This window comes from Plasmodium inui (assembly GCF_000524495.1).
Source record: "Plasmodium inui San Antonio 1 unplaced genomic scaffold supercont1.6, whole genome shotgun sequence".
NCBI lineage: Eukaryota > Apicomplexa > Aconoidasida > Haemosporida > Plasmodiidae > Plasmodium > Plasmodium inui.
The window spans coordinates 253,457-277,844 of NW_008481840.1; the positions used below are offsets into that span (position 1 = coordinate 253,457).

General features: G+C 47.7%; 8 protein-coding genes across 8 annotated transcripts; 5 read left to right on the plus strand and 3 right to left on the minus strand.

Annotated features, from left to right (window-relative positions):
- Positions 1-1,546: 1,546 nt before the first annotated feature.
- Positions 1,547-2,821, minus strand: C922_01795 (hypothetical protein; the record flags this gene model as incomplete). Its single annotated transcript, XM_008817398.1, has 1 exon — positions 1,547-2,821. One exon carries the CDS (start codon positions 2,819-2,821, stop codon positions 1,547-1,549), a length of 1,275 nt encoding a protein of 424 aa, XP_008815620.1.
- Positions 2,822-5,128: 2,307 nt separating this feature from the next.
- Positions 5,129-8,494, plus strand: C922_01796 (hypothetical protein; the record flags this gene model as incomplete). The annotated part of the gene is made up of 1 exon (XM_008817399.1): positions 5,129-8,494. One exon carries the CDS (start codon positions 5,129-5,131, stop codon positions 8,492-8,494), a length of 3,366 nt encoding a protein of 1,121 aa, XP_008815621.1.
- A 654-nt stretch (positions 8,495-9,148) lies between these two features.
- Positions 9,149-10,900, plus strand: C922_01797 (hypothetical protein; the record flags this gene model as incomplete). Its single annotated transcript, XM_008817400.1, has 1 exon — positions 9,149-10,900. The coding sequence occupies one exon, from the start codon at positions 9,149-9,151 to the stop codon at positions 10,898-10,900; it is 1,752 nt and encodes a 583-aa protein (XP_008815622.1).
- Positions 10,901-11,437: 537 nt separating this feature from the next.
- C922_01798 (hypothetical protein) lies at positions 11,438-13,146 on the plus strand (the record flags this gene model as incomplete). Its single annotated transcript, XM_008817401.1, has 8 exons — positions 11,438-11,554; positions 11,708-11,794; positions 11,942-11,974; positions 12,188-12,279; positions 12,458-12,533; positions 12,681-12,765; positions 12,897-12,943; positions 13,063-13,146. 8 exons carry the CDS (start codon positions 11,438-11,440, stop codon positions 13,144-13,146), a joined length of 621 nt encoding a protein of 206 aa, XP_008815623.1.
- Positions 13,147-14,005: 859 nt separating this feature from the next.
- C922_01799 (hypothetical protein) lies at positions 14,006-14,752 on the plus strand (the record flags this gene model as incomplete). Its single annotated transcript, XM_008817402.1, has 2 exons — positions 14,006-14,292; positions 14,374-14,752. The coding sequence occupies 2 exons, from the start codon at positions 14,006-14,008 to the stop codon at positions 14,750-14,752; spliced, it is 666 nt and encodes a 221-aa protein (XP_008815624.1).
- A 340-nt stretch (positions 14,753-15,092) lies between these two features.
- On the plus strand, positions 15,093-16,007 carry C922_01800 (hypothetical protein; the record flags this gene model as incomplete). The annotated part of the gene is made up of 2 exons (XM_008817403.1): positions 15,093-15,704; positions 15,870-16,007. The coding sequence occupies 2 exons, from the start codon at positions 15,093-15,095 to the stop codon at positions 16,005-16,007; spliced, it is 750 nt and encodes a 249-aa protein (XP_008815625.1).
- A 115-nt stretch (positions 16,008-16,122) lies between these two features.
- Positions 16,123-18,223, minus strand: C922_01801 (hypothetical protein; the record flags this gene model as incomplete). Its single annotated transcript, XM_008817404.1, has 6 exons — positions 16,123-16,370; positions 16,673-16,804; positions 16,956-16,988; positions 17,279-17,336; positions 17,523-17,919; positions 18,114-18,223. 6 exons carry the CDS (start codon positions 18,221-18,223, stop codon positions 16,123-16,125), a joined length of 978 nt encoding a protein of 325 aa, XP_008815626.1.
- A 1,710-nt stretch (positions 18,224-19,933) lies between these two features.
- On the minus strand, positions 19,934-21,380 carry C922_01802 (hypothetical protein; the record flags this gene model as incomplete). The annotated part of the gene is made up of 5 exons (XM_008817405.1): positions 19,934-20,071; positions 20,201-20,260; positions 20,376-20,429; positions 20,619-20,690; positions 20,850-21,380. 5 exons carry the CDS (start codon positions 21,378-21,380, stop codon positions 19,934-19,936), a joined length of 855 nt encoding a protein of 284 aa, XP_008815627.1.
- Between the last annotated feature and the right edge of the window lie 3,008 nt (positions 21,381-24,388).

Here is a 24,388-nt window from a genome sequence, read left to right on the forward strand (position 1 = left end):
CAAACTTTTTTTTTTTTTTTTTTTTTTAAATTATGCACGCGTCGTACATGCGGATGGCAGAATACAACTGCTGTCCCGTTGCGTTACGTTTTCTTGGGAAGAGGGGACAGGAAACAGTAGGTTATGTAACTTGGTGGAATGCGCACGAGGTGACCACGTAACGTAAAGATATATTAACGTAACTCGAAGAGCTGACGCGCGAGATTATTTCTCTCCATATCCTGTTACTCTCATTTGGGTCATATTTATATACGTGCCCTCCCAAGGAGGAAACAAAAAAAATTGTGTCAACAGAATGCAACGTACCACCCCACATGTTGAAGCTGCTCTCTGGAGGGAAGGAAAGGGGGAAGGACCTTCCCCCCAGTGAATAGTAGATATGATATATGTTTGACGGGAAGGAATTGTTCGAGTGTAGTTGTACTTTTTCACCTGCTGCGATTGAGCAGCAACTGAGCCGCAAAACCCAGCCGCCACCCCCCGGAGGACAGCTAAACAGATCGGCCAAAAGGGGACGGCCAAACGGGATGGCCGGACGGGGGTCAAATTGTCCGTCAATTTTTCGGCCAACTGAAAGATCAACCCGTTAAGTCAACGAGTGCTGATAGCTCATTTTTTCCACTTCTAGCGGATGGCACAAAATGCAAATCCCACCCCACCACGAATTACATCCAATGGGAAGATAACGCAAAGTGGAGTCCCTTTCTCCCCACTGAGTTAAGACTTCCTTGTGAAATATCAAAAGTGGATGTAACAGTTTTTACGTGAAGAAGAAGACTTTGGGGGAAGGAAGCATAACAGACAAAATCGAACCATCCGTTCATGTCCATCCGTCCAAGTAAACAATCGGCAAGCTGTACATACCTTTTTGTAGCTATACCTCCCCGCATAGATGTTACCTTTTTTCTCACTGAGTTGCCTTTCACGGGCATAATCTCTTACACACGTTATTTTTTGCCTCCTTGCGAAGGTGTCTATAAACGGCACAGCTCGAACAAAAACTCCAACCAGGTTAATCCAAACGTAGGAGAAGATGGCATCTGCGAAGTAATGCCTTTTCCACGTCAAGACATGGGGGGAAAAACACATGGAGGTTAAAACCCATCGAACAAAGTGCGCTGTTTTGTTCTCTTCCCGCGACATCGTGCCGTCGAACCAACGTTGTAATGGTCCACAAATGAAGCCAGACATTGGAAAAAGTTTCGTCTCAAGGGACAGTCATTATTAAAGGGTAAGAAAAAAAAAAAAAAAAAAAAAAAGTTGCAAAGTTGCGAAGCTACAAAAATGATGAAAAAATGAAAAATTAAAAAAACTGGAAAACGGAGCGGCATATGCTGCTTTACTCCGAGGAGTCTATAAAAAAATACTAAAAAGGACAGAAAAAAAAAAAAAAAAAAAAAAAAAAAAAAAAAAAAAAAAAAAAAAAAAAAGGCAAAGGGGAGGGAGGCAGCACGATGTACAGGTGCATACATCCCTAGGTACACTCTTCCGTAGGTGAATAACTCTAGCGTGGGCATACCCTTCCGTGTACGCGTCGCCGAAGGGCCTAGCTCGAGTAGACGACCTCTGGGGCCGAGTCCAGCACGGAGAAAGTGCTCATCTGGTCCTTGTACTCCTCCAAATCGAGGAGGAGGTCACCGTTGACATCGAAGGAGTAGAGCATGAACTGCAAGTTCTGGACGAGCGACTCGTCGACGTGGAGGTCCTCCCGGATGTAGCTGAACAGGGCCTCCCGAGCTCCTTTGCGATAATCACGCTGGCTGCCACCATCGCTGCTACCGTCGCTCTCAAGGTACGCACTCAACTTTCTATACGCCTCCCCATCCTGGGTGACATATAACAGCAACTCCGGCAGGTCGATGCGCCCATCCAAATTCAAGTCCAAATGGAGAAAATTAGCGAGGTGATCGATCTGCATGAGAAGGGACAGTTGGAAATCCTGGAACTCCTCAAGCTGCAACTTCTCATCGCCATTTATATCCCACGTGCTTGTTTCATTTTTCAAGAAATTCTTCACCAAGGATTGAACGAACTCATCCTTTCTCGTAAAGAAGTAATCATCCACGTCTTCCATCACGTCGTTTACCACGTTGTCTAAGAATTCGGAAAAATATATCTCCAAATAGTTGCTAATTGTAGCCCCCTCGACTACGCTCTCTTCATCAAATAGAATCTGAATGAGCTTAACGTAATTGAAGTCATACGAATTTAGAGACAAGAATTCGACGTAGTCAATTTTTTGGTCCTTGTTTACGTCGAAGAGGTCGAATAGGTAACTCATCACCTTCTCATTTATGCTCCTCATTTTGGACAATATGCTCACATTCCTTCTGAATTCGCTGAAATCTATAACGCTGTTTTTGTTGCTGTCTAGTTTCTTAAATATCATGCGAGACTTTGCGAGGATCTGCTCGTTCAGAGCGGGGTTGTTCGTGTCGATGGTGAAGTCGGTGTGGCGGTCTGGGTGGCGATCTGGGTGGCGATCTGGGTGGCGATCTGCGTGCTGATCATCGTGGTGATCACCGTGCTTGACCCAATCGCCCTTCATCTTCTTCTTCCCCTCGCGCACACTCCTCCAGTCATTATGAAAAAAATCCTTGTGCGCGAGAGAACCGCCACATATGTACAGAGTCTCCACTTTGTTGAAATTTTTGTGCAGAAAGTCACATACCTTCTTGCTAGACAATTCTACCGAGAAGAGGCTATTTTTTCGTTTTACGAAATTTTCGGTTAAAAAAAAGGCAGCCACGAGGGACGCCAGCACGAGGGCGTGTGACAGGAGGGCATCGTGTCGCGCCCAAGGGAAATGCAAGAGCTTCATGTTTTCTAGGTGAGGCGTCTACGAGGAAATGTGCAAAATAAGGGCCTCGGGGCAGAGAGTGACCTGGGCACGATCTCTCGGTTGAGAGGGAGCTTTGCTGCACTTAGCTACTAATCGGGGAAGGGAAAAGCGAAGAGGCTACTTTTCCTCCTCAGAAATAGTTTTACAAACTATATCGTGGAAAAATACCTCCCTCTTCAAATTGAGGAAGTTAAAATGTAGAAATAAAGGGATGCTTTTCCGGAGACGGACGAATTAATTCTTACAAACACGGGACAGTAGACAGGAAGTGGAAAATGAGAAACAACATGGACGACGTTGTTTCCAGGAGGACTGTATTTACGTGGAGTAATTAATTACGGAATACATTTCAACGTCGGAAAAAAAAAAAAAAATAGATGCACACGAGACGGAATAACGCGTCACGGGCAGTTAATGCTAATTCGTTTTTTAATTCGATCAGTTAATTACATCGGAAGGTGATAAACGGTAGGGAGTTGTTGTCACTCACTCAGTGGGCATGCAAGCGTGAGTCTGTCTGTACACACGTCTACAGTGAGAAGGTCGAATGGACGAGACTTAACTTAGCGCACGTCCTTATCGACAGATGCGTCCAACTTGGCAGCGGCGGAGTCTTCCAAATTGTGGAAGAGGCAATAAGTAGGTAAGTAGGTAATTAAATAACTAGGCAAATGAATAAATGAATTCCTAAATTAATGGGTGGAATGCTAAGCAAAGAGAGCAGCGCACATGGCTAATAAATAAATGAAGAGGTGGTTAATGTGGGGAGCATTCGGCCGCCCGAACGCTTTTTTTAGCGATCAATGGGGGAGCGGCATTGTTTACATGTGTGTGTATATTGTACATTGTATATTTTATGTTGTATTTTGCTATTTTATAATGTATATAGATTTTTTTTTTTTTTAGTTGCAGTGAAGAAGATTCATTTTTTCTCTTTTACCTGACTCTGCAATATTTTTTTTTTTTTTTTTTTTTTTACACCCTTTTTGGCTAACTCGTGGGTGGTTAATAAGGTTTCCTTACGTGTCTGTCGAGTCGCGTCCAGTTGCGCGCTTAAGTAGGTTGCGTGTATAACCCATTGCGCGTATAACCGCATCGCGTGTGTAACAACATTTCGTGTATAATCACTCCGTTTGTGAGACCACACTGCGCGTTCGCTGTAGGTATATTTTTTTTTTTGCTCTCTGTTGAGTCTTTCTGGCGGAGGGAAAAAACGCGTTTACACACACAAGACAGCGCAATTTTCTGATCCAGGAAAAAAAAAAAAAAAAAAAAGATGACCTGTTCAGAAAAAAAGTGAAAATTGAACATGGTCGAGAGAGTATATATATATTTTTTTTTTTTTAGAGAGCCTTTTAGCCCTATTTTACAACTGACACTTTTGCGCATTGGAAAAATTGAGCACATTCGCGTCCACTTTGCGTGTTTTCTCCGGCACTTTCCATCGCCGCGTTTGCGACATAGACTCCGCGGCATATATGTAGGCTCCTCCCTCCACTTGCTGCATGCCCGCAACGCTTGACTGGACAATTTGACAATGCGACAATATTTTCTGAGGCTTCGCCCCTTGTTGGTCCATTTTCCCCTCCTCGCTGGGGGTTAAAACTGGGTAGGCGGGGGATAGCGGCGATGCGGAGAGGAACTGGATCCGTCTGCCCCAGGTGTGCAATCACGAACAAGTGTGTAAAAGCATGCATAGGTATGTACATGCGTGCATGCACTTACGAACATGCGCATGAGTACTTACATTTATGCGCGCTCGGGGGCCAAGGCGGGACGCTTCTCAATTTTGCCGCGCGTCCCCGATCGAGAAGAAAATGGGGACCCCCAATGAAACGTTCCATTAGGCAGGGCCGTTGCCGTTTGAGCGCGCCGTTGTGGGAGTTGCCTAAGTTTATTTCCCTTCCCCCCGCACACGCGCTCTACAAAACTGCTGGCATGGTTTTAAAAGGGCGAATGAAACTGCTTCCCCAGTGAATGTCGGTGCGCGTGCATCTTCGCACAGATGTACATACCTATATGCATATATACGTAATATCTATGGCGTTATGTACAGCTCACGCACCCGGGGTGGTTTTCCCCTCGAAACGTTTCGCCCCCTTATGGGAAGCATGTGGGATGTCCCATTCCGCGACAGAAACGAATCTGTTAAGAGGAAAAAGGGAAATTACCAACGCAATGCAGCTGCAAAAAGAGACGTCATTAAAGCAGGGATGTAACTACCTAACGGTACAACTGCGGAGTGATCCAACTTAGGAGCTCTCTCCATATCCCTCTCGGAAAAACATGAACAAATTGATTGGGGCACAAATCCCCCGCACTTGGAACAACAAGGCCTGGGGAAACTTCTCCCAAAGTAGGTATGTCTCAGCCAACTTTGAGTACAGCCCCTCCAGTACAATCTCCCGATTTAAGACCATCCCCATTGTCGAACGGGATTCAACGAAATGGCAGAAATCATGCCACGATGTGAAGGGACAGCAGACATTCCCCGATAGCAACCACGAATTTTTTGAGCTAATTAAAAAAAGTGCAAAAGATAAAAAGCAACAAAATGATCTCTCCCTTTGGAACAAGTATTGCAGAGAAGTAAAAATCCGAGTGAACGAAAAGAATATTAGTCCCCAGATCATTACGACTTTTTTTACGTTCCTTTCACAGACGGATTATAAAAATGACCGCCTTATCAGTGAGGTGCTAAATCGGTGCATTCTGCGCCTTGGCGAATTTGACCTCGTGCACATGTGTGCTCTGCTAAACGCGTTGGGGCGGATGCACTTCCGAAGCGCCTACTTTTTGGACGAGGCGGGGAAGAAGCTGATGGGTGAGGGGGACGCCTACTTTGAGCGACACTCGCCGCACTACGTGTGTCTTCTGGTGAACAGCCTGGCTAAGTTGGGCGGCGCGCCGGAAGAGAGTAACAGAGAGCGTAGCGGTGAGGGTAGCGATAAGGGTAGCCATAAGCGTAACGGGGTCGAATCGGGTAACCAGGATAGTAACGAAGCTGGTAACCATGACGGTAACGAAGAGGGGAGTAGTGATACCCTCATCGCGAGCGAACAGCGCAACGCTGATGACGGCGCGCCCGAGGGGCAGCTCCTGCCCCGCATGGTCCAGCGAATCCAGCATAGACGCGCGGCAGAGTACAGCCTCGTGGGGATGAGTCTCCTCCTGTACAACGTCTCCAAGTTCGGCCTCCAAAAGTACTACCACCTCTTCGGTCAGTTTGAAAAACACATAGTGAAGGTAAAGAACGACCTAAACATGATTCAGCTACTTAATATATTAATCGCATATGACAAGACGTCCCTCTTGAGTTTGTCTTTTCTGGATGAACTTTTACACATCCGAGCACTGCAAGGTGGAGAAAAAAATCGAAAATGCTGTGTTCACCATTTGGCGAGACTACTAAACGTTTCCCTTTCGTTCGTGCTCTATACAAAAGAGAGAAGTGTGCCAACAGGGGGAAGCGATGCGTTACGTCGCATAGGGAAACAGGCTCTTCATATGTTTATCCAGATGTATAGACAGCTAGACAAATGTAGGGGGAAGGACCTTCCTTTGGTATGCCAAACGTTAAGTAGAAATAGAAGACTCATCATTAGGAGGAAGGGAGAAAGTGGCACTGTGAATTCCCCTTATTTGATCTTCTCCCCCCCAAGGTGTCTTCTTACCAGCCTTTTTGAAAAAATGACAATCGGGGTGAAAAAATATATTCACACGTACAACCATGTGCATCTATCTACCATCCTTTACTGCTACGCAAGTTACGACATCCGAGACAGGACCGTTTTTAATCTCATCAAGTTGAGATCGTTAAAAATATTTTCTTCCTTTGGACACAAGTCCTTTTCCTTTCTCTTCAATGCATTTAAACGTATGAACATAGAAGATGGTGTCTTCGAAAAGTCTTGTCTGAATAGAATGGGACAGTTGGGTCATTTTAGCTGCGTACAAAGTTTATGGCTGACCCTCTCGGCCTACGCCTCCGTGAGGGAGGAGAGACAGACGGAGGACCTTTCCCGTTTGATGTTTTCAAATTTTAGGAAAGTCATCTTCAGTGTCGCTTCGCCTGGTGTTGCCTCCACGGTTGTTGCTTCGTCTAGTGTCGCTTTGTCTAGTGTCGCTTTGTCTAGTGTTTCTTCGTCTAGTGTTGCTTCGTCTAGTGTTGCTTCGTCTAGTGTTGCTTCCCCTGGTGTTGCTTCCTCCGGTGTCGCTTCCCCTGGTGTCGCTTCCCCTGGTGTTGCTTCCCCTGGTGTTCCTTCGCCTCGTGTTGCTCCCCCGAACGTGGGCGAGCAGATCGCCCGGCTGACGAGCCTCCTCACCAAGGTGCGGAAAATCCCCCCCGGGAAGGTGCTGCACCTCCTGGCGAGTCGCTATCCAAATTATGAACATACCCTTTCAGCGGACAACTGCACAAGTCTCCTCACTTTCGTGTCAAATCTGTGTGCCAGCCTAACCGAGAAGGAAGAGAAGCCATCCTGGAGAAGCTACTACCATTTTGTTAACTCCCTAACGAAAAAGATTCTTGCATCTAGCCATTTGTACAGAAACAAAGATCTGTTAATAAACTTCCTACACGGAAGTGGGAAAACCTTCCCTTCTTTTGCTAGATGCACCAAAGTGGACGAGAGAAAGATGTTTTATTTTGAGCAGATTCTCAGAATTGTGTTGCCACATGTGTATCCTTTTATTGGCCAAATGAACATGGGAGAAATTGCCGTCCTGGTGGAGTGCCTCAGCAAGGAGAACTACTCCCTGGAGGCAATGGCCGCGGTGGGCTCGGCGAGTGACATGCAGTTCGACGAGCTTGGGGGGGCGGTGCTGCGCCGGGTGAAGGGGCTGCTGCGCGGGGGGAAGGAGACCAACGAGGAGGAGGCAGACGTGGGGGAGACAGACGTGGGGGAGACAGACGTGGGGGAGGCAGACGTCGATCACACCACCATACGAATCGCTAACGCAATCACCGTTTGGAGGGGGTTGCTGAGTCTGGCCCTTCACGACAAGGAGGTGTTCCAATTGATGGTCCAACGATGCATACTGTCTTCGCCATGCCTATCGTCCGTCACGTCTTTGTCTCAAGCCATACACTACGTATGCGTGTACAGCACGACCAGTGAGCCCATTCCAAAGAAGAAACACATAGGGCTATTACGCTTTTTACTTAACATTGTACACAGGTTGATGGTCAATGAGGGGGTGCTTCATCTCAACTGCAGAGGGGAAGACGAGGAAGACGGGGAAGCCCTTATCTCCGAAGAGAATTTAAGAAGATTTTCCAAGGAACCTCTTCTGGGGAAGGCCCTCACATCGTTATGCGATGCTGTTATGATAATCCTGCCCCATGTGTGCAACATAGAGACGGATAAACCTTCGCAGTCGTCCCACCCTTCGGATAACGACCTTCATTCCATTGCCTTTCGACCCCTGATCAGCCCTTCTTTGTTGCATTTTTATTTGGCCATCTTAAAAATAACTGAACAAGTCAGGCAAAAGGAGAATAATCAATATCATCCATTCCGCAGAGACGAGTTACGTGACGTAGTGGAAGAGATACGCCAGTGCGCGTTGGGCATTCACATGAGCAGCGTGTACGTGGAGCTTCCCCCCTTCAGCGTGCTGGTGTTGGGTGGGGCAGCATCCCCTTCTTAGCGTTTGGGGGAGTTCACAAAAAGAAGAAGAAAAAAAACAAATAAAAAGAAACAACAAAAAAGCAACACCTGTTCGTTTGCGAGCGAGATGCACACATAATCACCTTATGCATATTTACGTAACGATCATTTTAAGATGGTGAAGGGGGGAATTGTCCCGAAATGGAGGTGCGCCAACGGCAACTGCTATCTGTGTAGTGGGGTAGTAAAAAGAGAGCTTCACTCGTGGGGATACATGACCGACCAAATGGGTTCCACCCCCTTCGGAGCCCCCAGCATATTTTGCGCTCCCTTTGGTGCACTTTTTCGAGCGGGTCCCCCCGTTTTGTAGAAGAAGCCCGTTCCCCTGGATGTCATTATTTTGGGAGCAATTCTTTATTATTATTTTTTTTTTATTTTATTCTGTATTTCATTTTATTCTTCCTTTTCTTTTCTTTTCTTTTATTTTTTCTTTTGTTTTTTTTTCCTATATGTGGTAACTGTTTTGGGGGAGCCGTTCCACGAAGGGGTATTATGTGGCCTCCCCACGGAGCTCTGGTCAGCACCTGGTTCATTGGGGGAGGGCGAACCTCTGTGTGTGTTTCCCCCATCCGAAGTGATAATACCTCCAAAGTGCTAATTAGTAGGCGGGAAGAACAGAACAACGATTGCCACGATGAAGCGGACGAGCAGATACGGGCGAGTAGGGAAGAGAAAAAAAGGTCTCATAGTAGGTTATGACAGGATGAACAATAAGGACCACATTAGGAGTAAGCAGCTGCTGACCAAGTTAGACAATTTCACTTCATGGGAAGAAGGAGCTCGAAGTAGGTATGCAAAATCGATCCTTTTACAAAAGGAGAGTAGCCTCCTACTGAAGGATGTGATCCATTGGGGTCAGAAAAACAAAGAGGTTAATGAAGCTTTTGTCCATGTGGTGAAGGACTCCCTACACTGGAATCCACTTAACATTGGCAGTCTGTTCAATTTGGTTTATTTTTACTTTATAAAAAATGGGCAATGTGGGTCCAAGTTGGGAGAGTCCCCCTCTGATCAGGGGCAGACGCAGAAGCCGACGCAGAAGCCGACACAAGGGCAGATGCACGCGGAGAGGAGTTGCCTTCTATATAGCCACCTCTTGCACTCCATTCTGATGCATATCTGTAGAGGCCAGTTTAGTAGAGAAAAAGCAGGCGTAGTGAAGAAGGGGAAGGCCGGGGGAAGAAACATAAGAGCAGTTTTTTTTTCCCTGTTTAGGGAAGAGATCAAGAAAGACATTTTTCAGATGAGGCTGATAAGGCGTGTTTGGGACAGATGGAACAGCATCCCCTGCATCAATGATCCAGCGCCGTTAATAATCTGTGTCGAAAATGTGCACATGTTATGTGTGACAAACTATAGACTCGGGCTCATGCGTGACGTTTTTTATTACGCCAATTTGCTACTGCACCTTCTGCAGCTACGTAGCCTGAGGGGCCTTCTGAAGGCGAACCATTTCTCCCTTTCTGCCACCCTATGCATGGCGAAGGCCGCTTCCTTCGTGCTGACCTGTTCAGGCGACCGACGGGTTTACCACTCGACGGGTTTAGGCGAAATTGGCGATTTAAGCGGTGTTGGCGATTTAGGCGAAGCTGCCGATTTAGGCGAAGCTGCCGATCTACACTGCTTGCACAAGGCGCAAAACCGAATGAACGGAATGAAGATGGGGGGCCCGAGCAAGGGGGTGGACCTTCAGACGGATGACTCTTTTTCGATGAGACGATCTACAAATGGTGTGGACAAGGAGGGGTTCACACTTATTGACGAGGACCTCCCGAACACACTGATGAAATGTGAAGAACGCTTTTTATCTTTCCTGTTAAGCGAAGAAGAGACAACCATGAGGGCGAAACGTGTGATCGAGCAGGACAACATCCTTGAAGAATACATCCACTACACACTCTCATCAGTGGTGACAAAAGTAAACGTGTGCATAAATCACTGTCTCAGTTATCGAGAGTACCAGTCCTTGGCGCAGTTTTTAATGTGGAGGGCTCGTCTATATTACCATGTAGGTCTGTTTCGAGAATGTCTTTCAGACACCAGCAAAGTGGCGTTGATGAATCTACACGCGGGTGCTCCACTGAGAATTGATTCCGACGGAGGAGGAACCGCTAACTACTCCTGCCTTGGCTTGATGCTGTCCTGTTTGCATCGCCTGAACCTCCTGCGCGCGTGTGATTCGTATTTACTTATTCCGTTAAGGAGAGGCGACACGGGGAGTTACACGTGGAAGGGAAGAGCGACCTGCACACCAGAAGCCCATGCGGAGAGAAGCCATACCTTTAACAAGAGAGAGCATCCGTACTCTTGGTGTCGACCCCCCGAGGATAAAGCCCTCCTCCGTGTGCTCCACGGGAATAGGAAGAAAATCCCGTTTATGCTTTAAGCAGGAGTCATGCCGCTCCACGCCGTTTGGCTAAACCACGAAGTGACCTCCACGCGTCATCCCGTTTGTGACAGCCTTCCGAAGGTGTGCCCAAGCCTTTTGGGTGTTTCCCTCGGCAATTTTTTCTGTATGCCCACTTTTACCATTTGTACCGCCCCGTACCACGTGTACCGCTTGTACCATTTGGATTTTTTTTTTTTTTTTTTTTCGTTCCGTTGGTGGCAGCCTCCTGCGCGATCGCCCTGTTGCACTGACACCTCTCCACCAGTTTGCCTTAAACTTTTTAACTTCACGAAAAGGAGAGGAAGAGCTGACGATGTGGTTTATCAACCGTACGTTCGTTCGTTTGTTCCATCGTTCGTTCGTTCGTTTTTTTCTTTTTTTTTAAAGTCCACTTTGTAGAGGTGTGAAAGTGCTTCCCATTTTCACCTGCGCAGAAAATATATCAAATAGGAAAATCTGCCTCGTCTCCCACGGAGAAGTGACCCCCCCCCACTGCGCAGCTGACAACCTGCAGATCGGAGTGAACCCCCTACAATGCCTATTTTGCACCACGAGGGATGCGGGTGTAAGGAGGCCGACGAGGTGTTGAGGGGTGGAGAGTTCCTGCTCAAATATATGGACATCGAAAAGGTCACTGCGCTGAACGAGCAGGTAACGTGTTGGCAGGGCAGCTTGGGGGGTGAAGGTGCGCTCCACACGGTTACGACGTGTTCGCCACGTCTTGGCCACTCCTTCGCCACACTGTTTTTTCCCCTGTTCGGTAAACTGTTCCTCCCCTGGTTGCCCTTTTTTTACCCTTCAAAGGTCCCCGGGTCGTGCAGGAAGATTCTGAAGTCATATGACGAAAGACTGTCCCCCGCCAACTGCGAGAGCGACGCGGACCATGAGCTGGTACGATCCGAGTTGGTACCGCCGCGTCTGAGCAGCAAAGCGGCACATGTGTGCTATCCCCTAAAGACGCCGTTCCCTACGCCTGATTGCACTTCCACCCCTTTTTAACCCATCTGATCCTATCACCCCTTTTTCCCCCCTCATCAGATTATTAACATTCCTTTTACTAGTCCTTGCAAGGTACAGGCTACTTCTGGGAGAGGAGCTGCACGTTGCCGCTCTACGTGGGTGATGCGGCTCCACGTCGGCGATGCTCTACGTGTGCATGCTTCTTCTATGTCTGTATGTGTGATGGATCCCCCACGGAGTGTACCCAAGGTGATTCCCACTCACTCACCAGCCGCAAACGAACCGCTCACCAGCCACTCATTTACCCCACTGCACTTTCCCCAGATCGTCAGTCTGTTCCTCATTGGAGGGGAGGAAGGAACCTACCCGAAAAAAATCAAAATTTACGCCAACCGGGAGGACATCGATTTTGAGAAGTAACTCATTTTTTTAGAAGAAGGGAGTGACTTACCTCACCCAGGACAGCAGCCATGTGGAGCCTAGGAAATCAGCAAATCGGAAAGTTGACCAATTGGCAGATCGACCAATCGACAAATCCAGACACCTGATGCAAACGCGTTGGCGCGTACGCCCCCCTTTCCATCTTCCGTGCAGCATTCACGATTTCAAGTGTGTGCAGGAGCTGGACCTCTCGGAGGACTACCACGGCTCGGTAGAATATCCGCTAAAGGTCCGTCTTCACTGGCGAGAGGCTTCACTGGTGGGAGGTCTGGTGTTGAGAAAAAATTTTGGGAGTCTTTTGGGGGCCCTTTTCCTCTCCTGTCCTTCCTTTCCTGCCCATTTGCTGCTTTCTTCCCCCCTCTGCCCCCCTTCGCAGGTGACCTCTCTGTTCAACGTGACCCACCTGACTCTCTACGTTTGTGAAAACTACGGAGCGGAAACGAGCAAGATATTTTACTTAGGTGTGCTGGGCGTGTGTGTCTGCGTTTGTGTCTGCGTGTTTCTGTGTGTGCATGCGTCTGCTCCCTTTAGCCCCTCCTTAAGGGACCGCTTAACCACCCCTTTAACCTCCCCTTTTCACCTTCCCCGACAGGTCTGAAGGGCGTAGGGACCAACTACACGAGGAAGGCGGTCGAAGCGGTGGGTGAACTATTCAGCGTTGTCTCCACATGTCGCGCTTCGCTTCTTGCTTCAGGTTCCTCAATTTTCTCTTATCACCTGTCACTTCTCACCTCCCATGGCGCACTTCCCCCTTGCAGGTCTACGAAGCCTCCCCGAATTTGTCCGATCACAAGGTTAAAGGCGCGGGAAACAAGATGCACTTCTCCTTCGACGCGTTTTAGCCGTCGCGAGTTATCCGTTTGTGGAAGAGCAAAAAGGTGAAAAAAAAAAGAAGAAAAAGAAAAAAAAACCTGTGCTGGAGCCCTCGCTTAGTCGTATGCAAAAAGAGTCCCTCCGTGGAGGAACTCCGTCTGGCAGGGACCCTACGTCAAAGTGGACGATCCGTTTGGACCATCCGTTTGGACCATCCGTTTGGACCACCCGTTTTGCTTTCCCCAAACGTGGTGTGGGTACTATACTGACGGATGGGTCGTTAATGTCCTGCGTCCCTCCGGTGAAAAATGTGTACATACCGCATGACTGTGTCGCATGTTCCCCAGACGCACGGGGTCCAAATGGGGGAATGAATGAGAAGGTGCCCACTTTTTCATTGTGACTGGAAGGGTGGAGAAGGTTGTGTGTGCATATAAAGATCAGCGCCGTGTAACGTGTCGTGTAACACACTACGTAACATGTCGCGTAACGTTCTGTGTTTTTTTTTTTTTTTTTTTTGAACATGTCAGATGATGTCATGTGCTTGGCTTGGCGAGGATCACTTCACGTCATGCCGCTCTTAACAGAATGATGCGTGGCATAAACTAGCTTTTATTTTTCAAGTACTTTGCTTCGTTAAATATTTTCCTTCGCATGGATTATTTGCACTTAAGCGTTATGTTGTGAAGAAGAGATGTTGGCTAGTTGAGAAGTTGGGGATAGCCTTTTTCTTTTTCTTTCTTTATTTTTTTTTTTCTTTTTCTTCTCCTCTCCCTTGCGGCATGTTCCTCTGGCCCACTTCACCTTATGTGATAGGAGTTTCCCCATCTGGGACTCTCTTTCATGTTTCTGTTGCTCGCCCCCTGTTGGAGCCAATGCCAGAAAATTATGAACCGGAGGAACATCGGACTGGCGGCTAAATGTTTGGCCATCATCCTCTTTACCTGTTTTTTCTCCACCAGGGAATGTAAAAGCGGAGGAAGGCAGATAAGGCAGAGAAAGCACAGTTTTCTTTTGAGCCAATTGGTGGGAAATACAAAACGGGGAGGTAATACATGCCCACGGGGGGGAGGAGGCCTTATCAATGGCGCCTCCCGCGCGAGGACGACGACACAGTGGCGGAATAACCATTTGAACTTCTCCCGAAGCGGAGGTGACCGCTGTACACACGGAAGGTGTGCACGTCGGACAGGAGCTGGAGTGGCGCAGACGCTACGCATGTGGGAGGTACTACCCATCGCACACGCTAGGTTAAGCACTACTTCTTCGACTACCTCTATGATCGGGCCTACCACTAGCCTTACCACTTCGTCCAGCCCCCCCCTGTGGGCGCGAAAAATCGACCAAAAGGAAATCAAGCGGAGGAAAAACTACCAGTACGCATTAAAGCACAAGTTTGATAAGAACGGAAGACGAATAAAAGACATCAACAAGGAGAGAAAATCTCTAAAAAAAAAGAAGTTATTTGATTACGAGGGCTTTAAGGTGGATAAAATCTTTACCTGCCTGAGTGAAGAGGACATGCAGGAGTTGCGCGAGGAAGAGTTGAAACGAAAGTCAGGTGAAATCCTTCACAACAATAAATATATTGATACTTACGGGGTGGAGTCAGAGACGGACATGGACGACCTGTGAGAGGGGCTACTCAGGTGATGTTAAGTTGTTGTCATTTCATCCAGTCCCGTTCCGTCACTTGCCTTCCCCTGCCTTGCCTCTTTTTTTAAACATCCCTGTGGAATTCGCTCCGGGGATTGAGCAGCATCCCCAGTTTAAATCCCCTTTGACTAATTGAATTTTTTTTTCTTTTTTTTTTTTTTCTTCCATTCGCATTTTGCTTCCTCTGAGTAAGGTTACCCCCAAGGATTATTTCCCCTTTGCAGCCTTTTTTCCGCCACAGCCCCGCTTCTCTCCGTTTTCACACACGTGGGAGTATAATCCATCATCGTAATCGTCCCATTTCAACCCTTCTCATAAGATGATAAAGGTTGGGTACCTCCTAACCTGGGGAAAGACCCTCCTTTTTGTCTTGACAACACTTTTGCTTCTCCTGTACGACGTGAAGATAGTCATCTTATCTGAGGGGAGAAGCTTGAAGGGGTACCACCACCCCGCAGTTGGTTCGTGTCTCGTCACCCCGCTGCGGCATCCTTCCGAACATCGGTTTGAAGCTCGACGTAGAAGCATCGGGTGGAGAGGCGAACGAAGAACCCCCCTGTTAAAAATCCCTGAGCTTCACCCTCCCAGGGGAAAAAAAGAAATCAACGTTGCAATCTTGAAGCGGTCACCTCTGCCAAGTGGATCCATTTTGCTGAACTGGAAGGAAGGTGTAAAAAAATTAGTGACCACGTGGGGGCTGCTTCAGACAAAAGGAGAAGACAGCGAAGAAGTGCACCCCTTGAAGAACTGCCGGTGGGAAATCACGACGTTCAATTTTTTGATGCAAAAGAGGAGCTCCTTTTTCCTTCACATCCACGAAAATGGAGCAGTGAAGATGTCTAACCATTTGGAAGGGACGTGGTTCTACAGTAACTATCACTTAACTTGGACCATCGAGCATCCGGATCGGCGTGTGTACTACACGGCAGAGGTGAACTCATCGAGTGGTGAAAAACGGAGTGACTGATGTAGGGTTTCGCTCCAAGGGCTGCCCTCCTCAACTGCTATCCCATGAGATGGTATACTCCTATATGTTGACTCATTCTTCGGATGTTTTTTTCCCCCCCGTTACGTGTGCCGCCACACCCCTCCCCAGCTCCTCTGGAATGGCGACAAAAGCAAACTGGTCAAGGGCATCATCTATGAGGAGCAGAAACGACGGCGCTTCTTCCTGCCCGCGTACTTTTTCAGGAAAATCCTCGGGTCGTTCGAAGGACGCGTCTCCAGGGAATAGTGCCCTTCATCGTCGCGTTTTCGTTTTGTTTTCAAAGTGGGGGGAGGCAAATCCATTTTGATAGAGAGAAGTATCCGCGGTAGGAACACTCTCGGTGCTGTCCCTGATGACGGAATCACCTCCTCCGCAGCATGTGGATGACGCCTTGTATGATCCTTCGAACAACTTGTATAACCAAATTCACAAGGATCCTTCTCGTGGCTATGGAGATGATCCCGTATGCATATCGTATAACTTGTCTCGCCAGGAGGTTTCCTTTCCCGATTTTTAAATAATCAATGAATTCACTTGGACTGACACGAGGATGCGCGTTTTTCAGATTATTTTTATAGAAAAGACCAAAGTCTGACATGTCGTCGGATTCTATCAGGGGGGAGGAGAATGTGGGTTGCATATTACTTCGGGATGAATTGAAGGGGTGCAGACGAGGGAGTGCTGACGAGGCCTCCACGGTGAAAAGAAGAAGAAAAAAGAGAAGCTAAGGAAAGGGTTCGAAGGTGGCCGAACGGGATCGAAACGGGCCACCCCCCTTATGTCATTTACACGCTACACATGCAAGTACGCTGTGGACGTTTGGCGCTTGGCGATCCCCTCTGCGCTCCTCCCAATTAGCACTGCCCATTTCGCACCTCCCATTTCGCACCTCCCGCTCCGCGCTCATGCACCTTTGCTGTTGCCGCTTATCTCCCGCTCCGTGATCTCCTGCTTGACGACCCCGTCGTGGTAGGTAATTATTTTGGTCGTCTTCTCGATGATTTTATTTCCTCGCGGGATGATCTCCGTTTTTATGTTCGTCTCTGCGGGGGGGGAGAAGTGGTAGTAAGCGGCAGGAACGGGCAGGAAGTGGTATAACGTGCCAGGAGTGCATCGAACAGGTTGGAAGTGAGGCCGGGGTTGGACCCCCATCGTACGCATGAATATATCAGCAGACTTGGCCAAGGGGATTACGTTTTATATTTGCATTGCTGCTCCGATAGGATCCTGCGAAGGGAAAGGGGTCGTTCCGATGGGGCAGTTGCGATGAGGCAGTTGCGATGAGGCAGTTGCGATGGGGCAGTTGCGATGGGGCAGTTGCGATGGGGCAGTTGCGATGAGGCAGTTGCGATGAGGCAGTTGCGGTGAGGTAGCTCCGATGAGGCCATTCCGACGAAGCCGTTCTGATGATGCCATTCCGATGGGGCTATTCCAGTGGGATGTTTCGCATGTAGCGCATCGTGAGAGTGAAATTCACCCAAGACTGCGGGTCATCAGTTAGATCTGGTGAGCCTTACCCGGTACTCCGAAATTTGTGAAGAAATCGTTCCCCATCCCTCTCGAGGGGAAGTTGCCCTGAGGAGGAAAAACAGTTAAAGGTGCGGTGTAGAAGAAATAGGTTCCAGGGATGATGTGTTCATTTGGGGGGGTATGTTGCTAGGGTATCTTATAAGGTTATGTTATGCGGCTATGTCGTGAGGGCCTCCCCCATTGGTGCCGCTCCACAGAAGAAACACGGGCAACTCTGCACTCCTGGGTTACCTCCCCAAAAACGTTCGATTTAAAAATATCATTAAGGTTCATGGTGCCAAAGACTTTCTTGAAGACCTTCTCGATTTCTTCATCACTCATTCTCTTCGTCTCGTAAGTGTAATTTGTTTTACCACTGCCGTTCGTGTTGGCGTAGTTGTTATGAAAGTGGCCACCAGAGAAACCACCATTCAGTTGACTGTCATAGATGTGCTTCTTATTTTCGTCACTTAACGTCTCATATGCTTCTGTTATTTCTCTGAACATTTTCTCCGATTCTTTTCGATTGTTTGGGTTCCTGTCTGGGTGATACTTGAGGGCCAGCTTCCTATATGCCTGCTTTATTTCATTCTTACTGCTGTTTCGTTGGACGTTTAGGATTTCATAGAAGTTTTTTGTGCTGAAGGGTCTGCATGGAGGAGAGGGGGGACGGGTGTGCGCAGCGAATGTGAAGTGCGATGTGCAGATCGTTCCCGGGGAAGCGCTGGTGAAGAGGTGATGACACGGCGGTGAAGTTGCTGCTAAACGCTGAACGAAGCGATAACCCACACAGACGCATAACCATCGCATAGCTTGGCAGCCCCTTCACCCCGCGGGGAGTACCTCCTCTGGAGGGCGCAGTTGGGGGCCTCCTTGAATAGCCCCCTCTGGATGGTGCCCGATACGCCCAAGCCATGGGAAAAGCCAAAGTACCGCTTACGAATGAAAAACATTTTTGTGAATAACTTTATCGGTTGGAGATTTGCTCGGTGGCGATGATCGCAGGGGGGGCCTACAAACACCACAGAGGATTGACACTTGGTTGAGATGTTTAAATGACTCCTTTTTTTTTTTTCTTTTTTGTATGAGTGTACTCATCGAGGAGGTGGAAAAGAAAAAAAATAATTTCCCTCTCTGGGTGGGAACATAGTGCGTAATTGCACGTCCGGATGGGGAAGCGGTTTAAAATGGGGAGGCCGCTTAAAGTGGGAGGGAAGCTAAAACTGTGGGTCTGTCAAACTTTGCCCCCATTTGGCGCACCTCGTCATGGTGGCACTCATGATACAAATTAAGCACCATCACAGTTAGCCCCTTGCGTAGAAAAAAGAAAAAAAAAAAAAAACAGTGACAACATTTTTTGTTCCAGCGAAGTGGTACCCAAACGAATATGCTTCCTTTTTCCTATTGGGGGCCGCCCTCAGAAGTTAACGGCCAAAATGGCAACCGCCTCCTCCCCCCCAATTGCAGACCCTGTTATCTCCCACACTACGGCATGAACAACTGGTGCGTGGGAGCAACTCAGTTTGCACTTCCTCATTGGCCACACCGCAATGACCACAGCGCTACATATTGCAGATACTCTGTCGGCGCTTCACCCCTGTGCGGTTACACACCCACGAACGGACGCACGCTCTGATAATTGATAAAATTAACCAAGGGGGAAAAAGACTTCATTTAAGTACTTTAAAAGGAAAGAGAGGGGAGGCGAAGTGGAGGAACAGATGGGGCGGGGAAATGAAACGTAACATATAAAACGGGGGGGGAAAAAAATTCCTCATTTGTTTTTTGTTTTTGTTTTTTCTTTTTCCCCACACATATATATGCACATACGATTGGAAGTGCACATGGAATACACAGACATGAAGGAGAAACAAACAACCAATTTGGTTACATGGGGAATATGGGGATGTAGTGGTGACGTGGAGAAATGGGTAGTTAAAAAGAAAGGAGGGGGGGGAATGGGACAACACAGACACATACACGGCATGGGTACACAAATGTATGTACATGAATGTGCCTACATCCCTCCGAGCGCTGAGCTCCTAAGATAGGAAACCTTTTAAAATGAACGCATGGGCCGCAACGCCGACGCAGAGCAGTTGCATGCCCAGCAACATCATCACGTTCAAGTAAACTTACATCAAGATGAGCACACACAACTTATCACATGTGTGTGCAAAGAGGTAACACATAAAATTAAAATTAAAAGGGGGAGAGAAAAGGGGAAGAAAAATGGGGGGCAGGTCAATCATGCACAGCAGGGTTTTTTATGATAAGCGTGCATGGATAATAAAATATGGGTTGAAGTGGTAGAGCCCCCAGACAGAGGCATAATCCCCCATCTCTCTTCAGACATCTCTTCCCCTCACTGCATAGCACCTGTGTTTTCTGGTTCTTCGTAAGGTTTCGTGTCTTCACTTTGGAATGGGTACTTCTTCTTTATTAGTTTGTAGATCGGGGCACTCCTGCATGTAGCATATGCGCCGCGAACGTGACTGAGTTCCTACTGGCGCTTTTCTCAAAGGCGGTGAAAATTGTGATAAAAAGAAGAAAGAAACTCCTTTTCGTAGTCTTTGTTTTTTTAACGTTTTTGTTGAACTTTCCTTTGCTTTTTTTTCTGTCCTTTTTTTTTCTTTCCTCCTGCTTGAGAAGCAAAGCCTTCTTCACACATTTTCATTTAACAGATTGTCAAAGGAGACTCCCTTGCTCAGGCATCGAATGTAGTGATATATAAAATCTCCCATGAGTACCAGCTGGACGACTTGCATGATTACGACCCACACGCCGACGTACGACTTGATCTGTAGAAGGGGAAGGGGTGAATAAGTGGCAGAGATGAATAAATGGCAGAGGTGTACAAGCTGCGTGGAGCCAACTCTATGCGCACCGCGTCAAAAGGGGAACGCAACCCGCATTCATGTTGTCATTACGATGTTGTCTGAGGAATTCAACTCCTTATGTGATACTATCCAAAAGAGGAAAGACAAAACCTAAGGGGTGGGCACGAATAGAGAAAAAATGCCAAGTCAACCGGTGAGAAAATATAGGGAAAAAAAAAAAAGTAAAAAATGCAGTTTATACACACATTCACCGCAAAGGGGTTACCTTTGAAAAGGCTTGTGACGCCAAGAAGTGGGTGGTAAAGGCTGCCACTTTGCCCTGAAGAGGGAAAGGGGGAACAAGGGGAAAATGGTGGCAGTTTCACATCGCAAGGTTACGCGCGGGGGGTAAAATAAAAAAAAGGCAGCAAAGGGGGTGCAAAATATGTGCGAAAGTTAAGGGGAAAATCGCCTGAACGGTGCAGGTATTTTTTCCTTTTTTTTTTTTTTTTTTGGCTCCCCTTTTTACCTCCTTCTGAAACATGGACAGCTGCGGTAGCACGCACACGGACTCCAGGTACAGGGCAAAGGACCAGGCGACCTGCAGGGTTGAAATGGGGTGGGGGGTTTGCGTCGATGTTCACGTGTGTGATTGCGCAGGTTAACTTTTTGCTGTTTCCTTTCGGCTCCGTTGCTACTCCGTTGCAGCTGCCTGCTCTAGGTCTGTTCTACGCCTCTTCCTTTTCTGCTCTTCCCTTACATCAGCCGGGAGAAACGAGTTCAGCGAGGGGTGCACGAAAATGGCGATGACAAAGGCGGGGATGATTAAAAAGAGGTTGTTAAAGATATCGTTCGTGCTGTCGTAGCTGCTTTTGTATTTATATCTGCACAGGTACACAATGCAGCAATTGATGAATAGCGAAATGGCTTCGACCAGTTGGTAAAGCCAATCGCCACTTTTATCGTAAGGCAGGTATCCTTCGAATGGTACGATGGAGAGCAGCCTAGCCGTGTTCAGCACGACGTAGCATTCCATCATCTTCAGAGACACCCCTGCACACGACTTATTCATTTCGATTTTCACGAACACCATGAGGAAAGAGAACATGCTAATCACGGACGACAAAGTTAACAGGAAGGAAAAGTCTCCATCGGAAAACAAGTGGTAAAATACAAATATGATCAGCAGGAAGAAGCAGTATATTTTTATGGACGCGCTGTGATCTGACAAATATCTCTTCATTTTCTCCACGTCGTTCACTTTTCGCATGAAATCGTTTACACCCTTCATTTTGATCCTTGGGGGGGAGTGAATTCGGTTACTGCTTTGTTTTCGGTTACGCCTCTGTTTGGGGTCACACCTCTGCTTGGGAACACGCCTTTGTTTGGAGTCACAGTTGTACCTTCCTTTCCGCCTCTGTCTCGATTACGCTTGTTACTGGCTAATAAACGATCAGCTAGCTACCTACGCGCATTCCAACACGTGCACACATTCGCCTGTGTATATGGGTATATCGAGCTGGTTTTCCTCCCTGCCTGCGTGCGGCTGTGTGGGGGGAATGAGCAACCGACTCCTTCTCCTCGTGTGTATGGCTAGTCTTAAAAGATGTTCTGAGAAGCTGTTCACTTCGGTGTGGTGCGAAGGGGGAGGTTCACATGCAGAAAAATATGAGCGTGTAACACATGGCACACGTTTTGTCGCACTGGAGGAGTTCCCAATGAGAGCTGCTCCGTTTGTCTGTTCTTCGCTTTTCCCCTGACGATGGTGAGAGTTCGTCCTGCGCCCCTTTCACCCCTTCCGTTTTTTGCTTCTAAGTGTACCTGCGAAGGTGTTATTACAATCCCCCTCTTTCGCTCCTTGGCAAAAAAAAAAAAAAAAAAAAAAGTGGTGAGCAGACTATTCGGGCTGACGTAAGTCGGGACTATGCGCTTCGTTCCTTCGTTTCATTGGGGTAATAATCGATCTTGAGCTTTCTTCGCCAATGGGTTTTTGTATACACGCGTAGGAAAGGATGTGTGGGTTATGCGTGAGGGTACGCACATGAGTTATGCCTGTTGGCATTCTTGTGGGCATATAAATCAATATGTATGTTGGCATCCGTGTGAGCATGAATCAGCACATGGGTCCCCTTCTCTTCACGCGCGTACAACGAGTGAACTTGGCGCTCTGCGCAGTGTATGGACGTCAGTTCGCCAGCTTGGCTTTCCTTCCTGCCTCCCGATCTGTAACTCTCGTGAGAATGTCCTTGCGCTTGTCAGTGTTTGCTGCTCAGCCTAACCGGCAGTTTGTGACATGCGAAATTGCGATTATTCGCCTGGTTGCATATTCGCTGCTTGGCTACTTGACATTCTTGGCATACTTCGCTGACTTGGCTTCATATCGCGAGGTATCACTTTCGATTCACTTTCAATTCGAAGTATTCCGCGTTATTTCGCTTGCATATCATCATAAAAAGCTTTGTAGTTTCTCTTCTTTTTTTTTTTTCCTTTTCGTCATCATTTGTGTTTTTTTTTTTTTTTTTTTTTACTTTGCCAGATCAGGAGGTAGGAAAAAAAAAAAAAAAAAAATTATCTTTCCCTTTTGGTTACCTCCCCCGTGACGACTACATTCACGAAATACAAGCCAACACGATGGTGTGATTTTCCCTTTTTTTATCATATGTGTGGCATGCTGATATGGGAGAAAGAAGAATATATGTTTCCCCCCCAGGGGAGGTACACCTTTTCCGCTCACGCCCCGCTGGGGGTTAAACAAATCTGGGTCGGTCATGTACAGAGGGGGGATAAGGCTAAAATGGATTAAACGGGTGTGGGATCGTGCCAATCGGGGAAGCATGTCACTCGGGGGAGCCTACCAGTCGTGGGATCATGCCAGTCGGGAGAGTGTACCAGCCTAGTTATTGCACCAGCCGAGTGATCTCCAGACCTCCGAAGCACGTCGCTCACATGCATGCGGCAACCGCCGGGAAATTCTCCGCCGAATGGGGTAGGGCTTCCCTTCGTGTAACACGACATGTGGCATGGGGAGGAAGCCCCTCTCCCCCCCTTACCACGCGCTCTTCAAACGCAGTGCCAACCATGTGTTTTTTCGTCCCTCTACATTGGGTTCAACACGATGTGAGTGTTTATTCCGTACACAGTACTCACGAGTTGGAGGTACTATACCCATGTTTTGTCATCCCATCAGAAAGACGACCAGACAAGTCATTCCCGTGAGTGATTGTTTTATATTCGCCTCTGTCATTAATTGGATGCTTTCTGTTGCGCCACTTTTTTTTTTATTCCCTGTCCCTCCTTTGTATAAGCAAAGGAAACGAAAGAACGTAGCAGATTGGGTACCTTTCGAAATGTAACAAATAAGGCTAAACAGACAGGGTGGTGGAAAACACGCGATTGTTCTTTGTTCCCACCGACTGGGAAGCATCGATGGATTCGATGAACGGTCTCCAATTATGTTGCAAAAATTTGGTTTTCCGATTCGTTTGCAAAGTTGTGTTATCCATAATGGTGAGTTAAGCAAAATTCTGTCAATTTTTTTTTTTTTTTTTTTTGTTCCTCAGCTAGCCAAACTTAGTTTTGAACACACCATCCAGTGAAGCATTCCAAGTGGGGAAAAAACAGGCATCCACTGGAGAGGCGCTCTCTAGGTGGTCCTACTCATGGCCGATCAGCCACACAGCAAAATTGTTGGTGCCTGTGCGAATGAACCAGAGGGTGCGGCAACTTTGCTTCCACGGTAGGACTAATCTCCCCATCTGTGTTCGCCAAATTGGCGGCAGCAGTCGTTCCACTGGTCCCCGCGGGTTGCTCACCGGAGTGGTTCACAGGTGTGGCTCATCAGAGTGATGTCCCACGTTAGGGGTCCTTTCCTCACCCATCTGCGTGTCACCGCGGTTTGCGCAACTCATCACTCCGAACCGGTGCGGGAAACTCGAGGACATAAAAATAAAAAAGTTACAGAAAGGCACATGTGCCTGTGGGAGCTGTACGTGTGGGTTTCCCCGTCCTTCCCTTCCCCCTCTCCACATATCTTTCCTCTTTTAAATATTAAAAGAGAAGAGGACAGGTATCTCCCCCCACCACGTGAATGTCTATTTTGTGCAGGAGGGGACATGCCGAGGTGAGTGGGGATGATCTCAATTTCAGTATCGCCTGGCACACCGACCGACTGATCAGTGGGCGTCTGACCTAAGCGCATAAATGGGAAAAAAAAAAAAACATTGCATAAAAGGAACTCTTTTCTTAAAACAGATATACCATTTGGAGGTATTCCCTTTTGATGTGACTTGACAAGTTCTC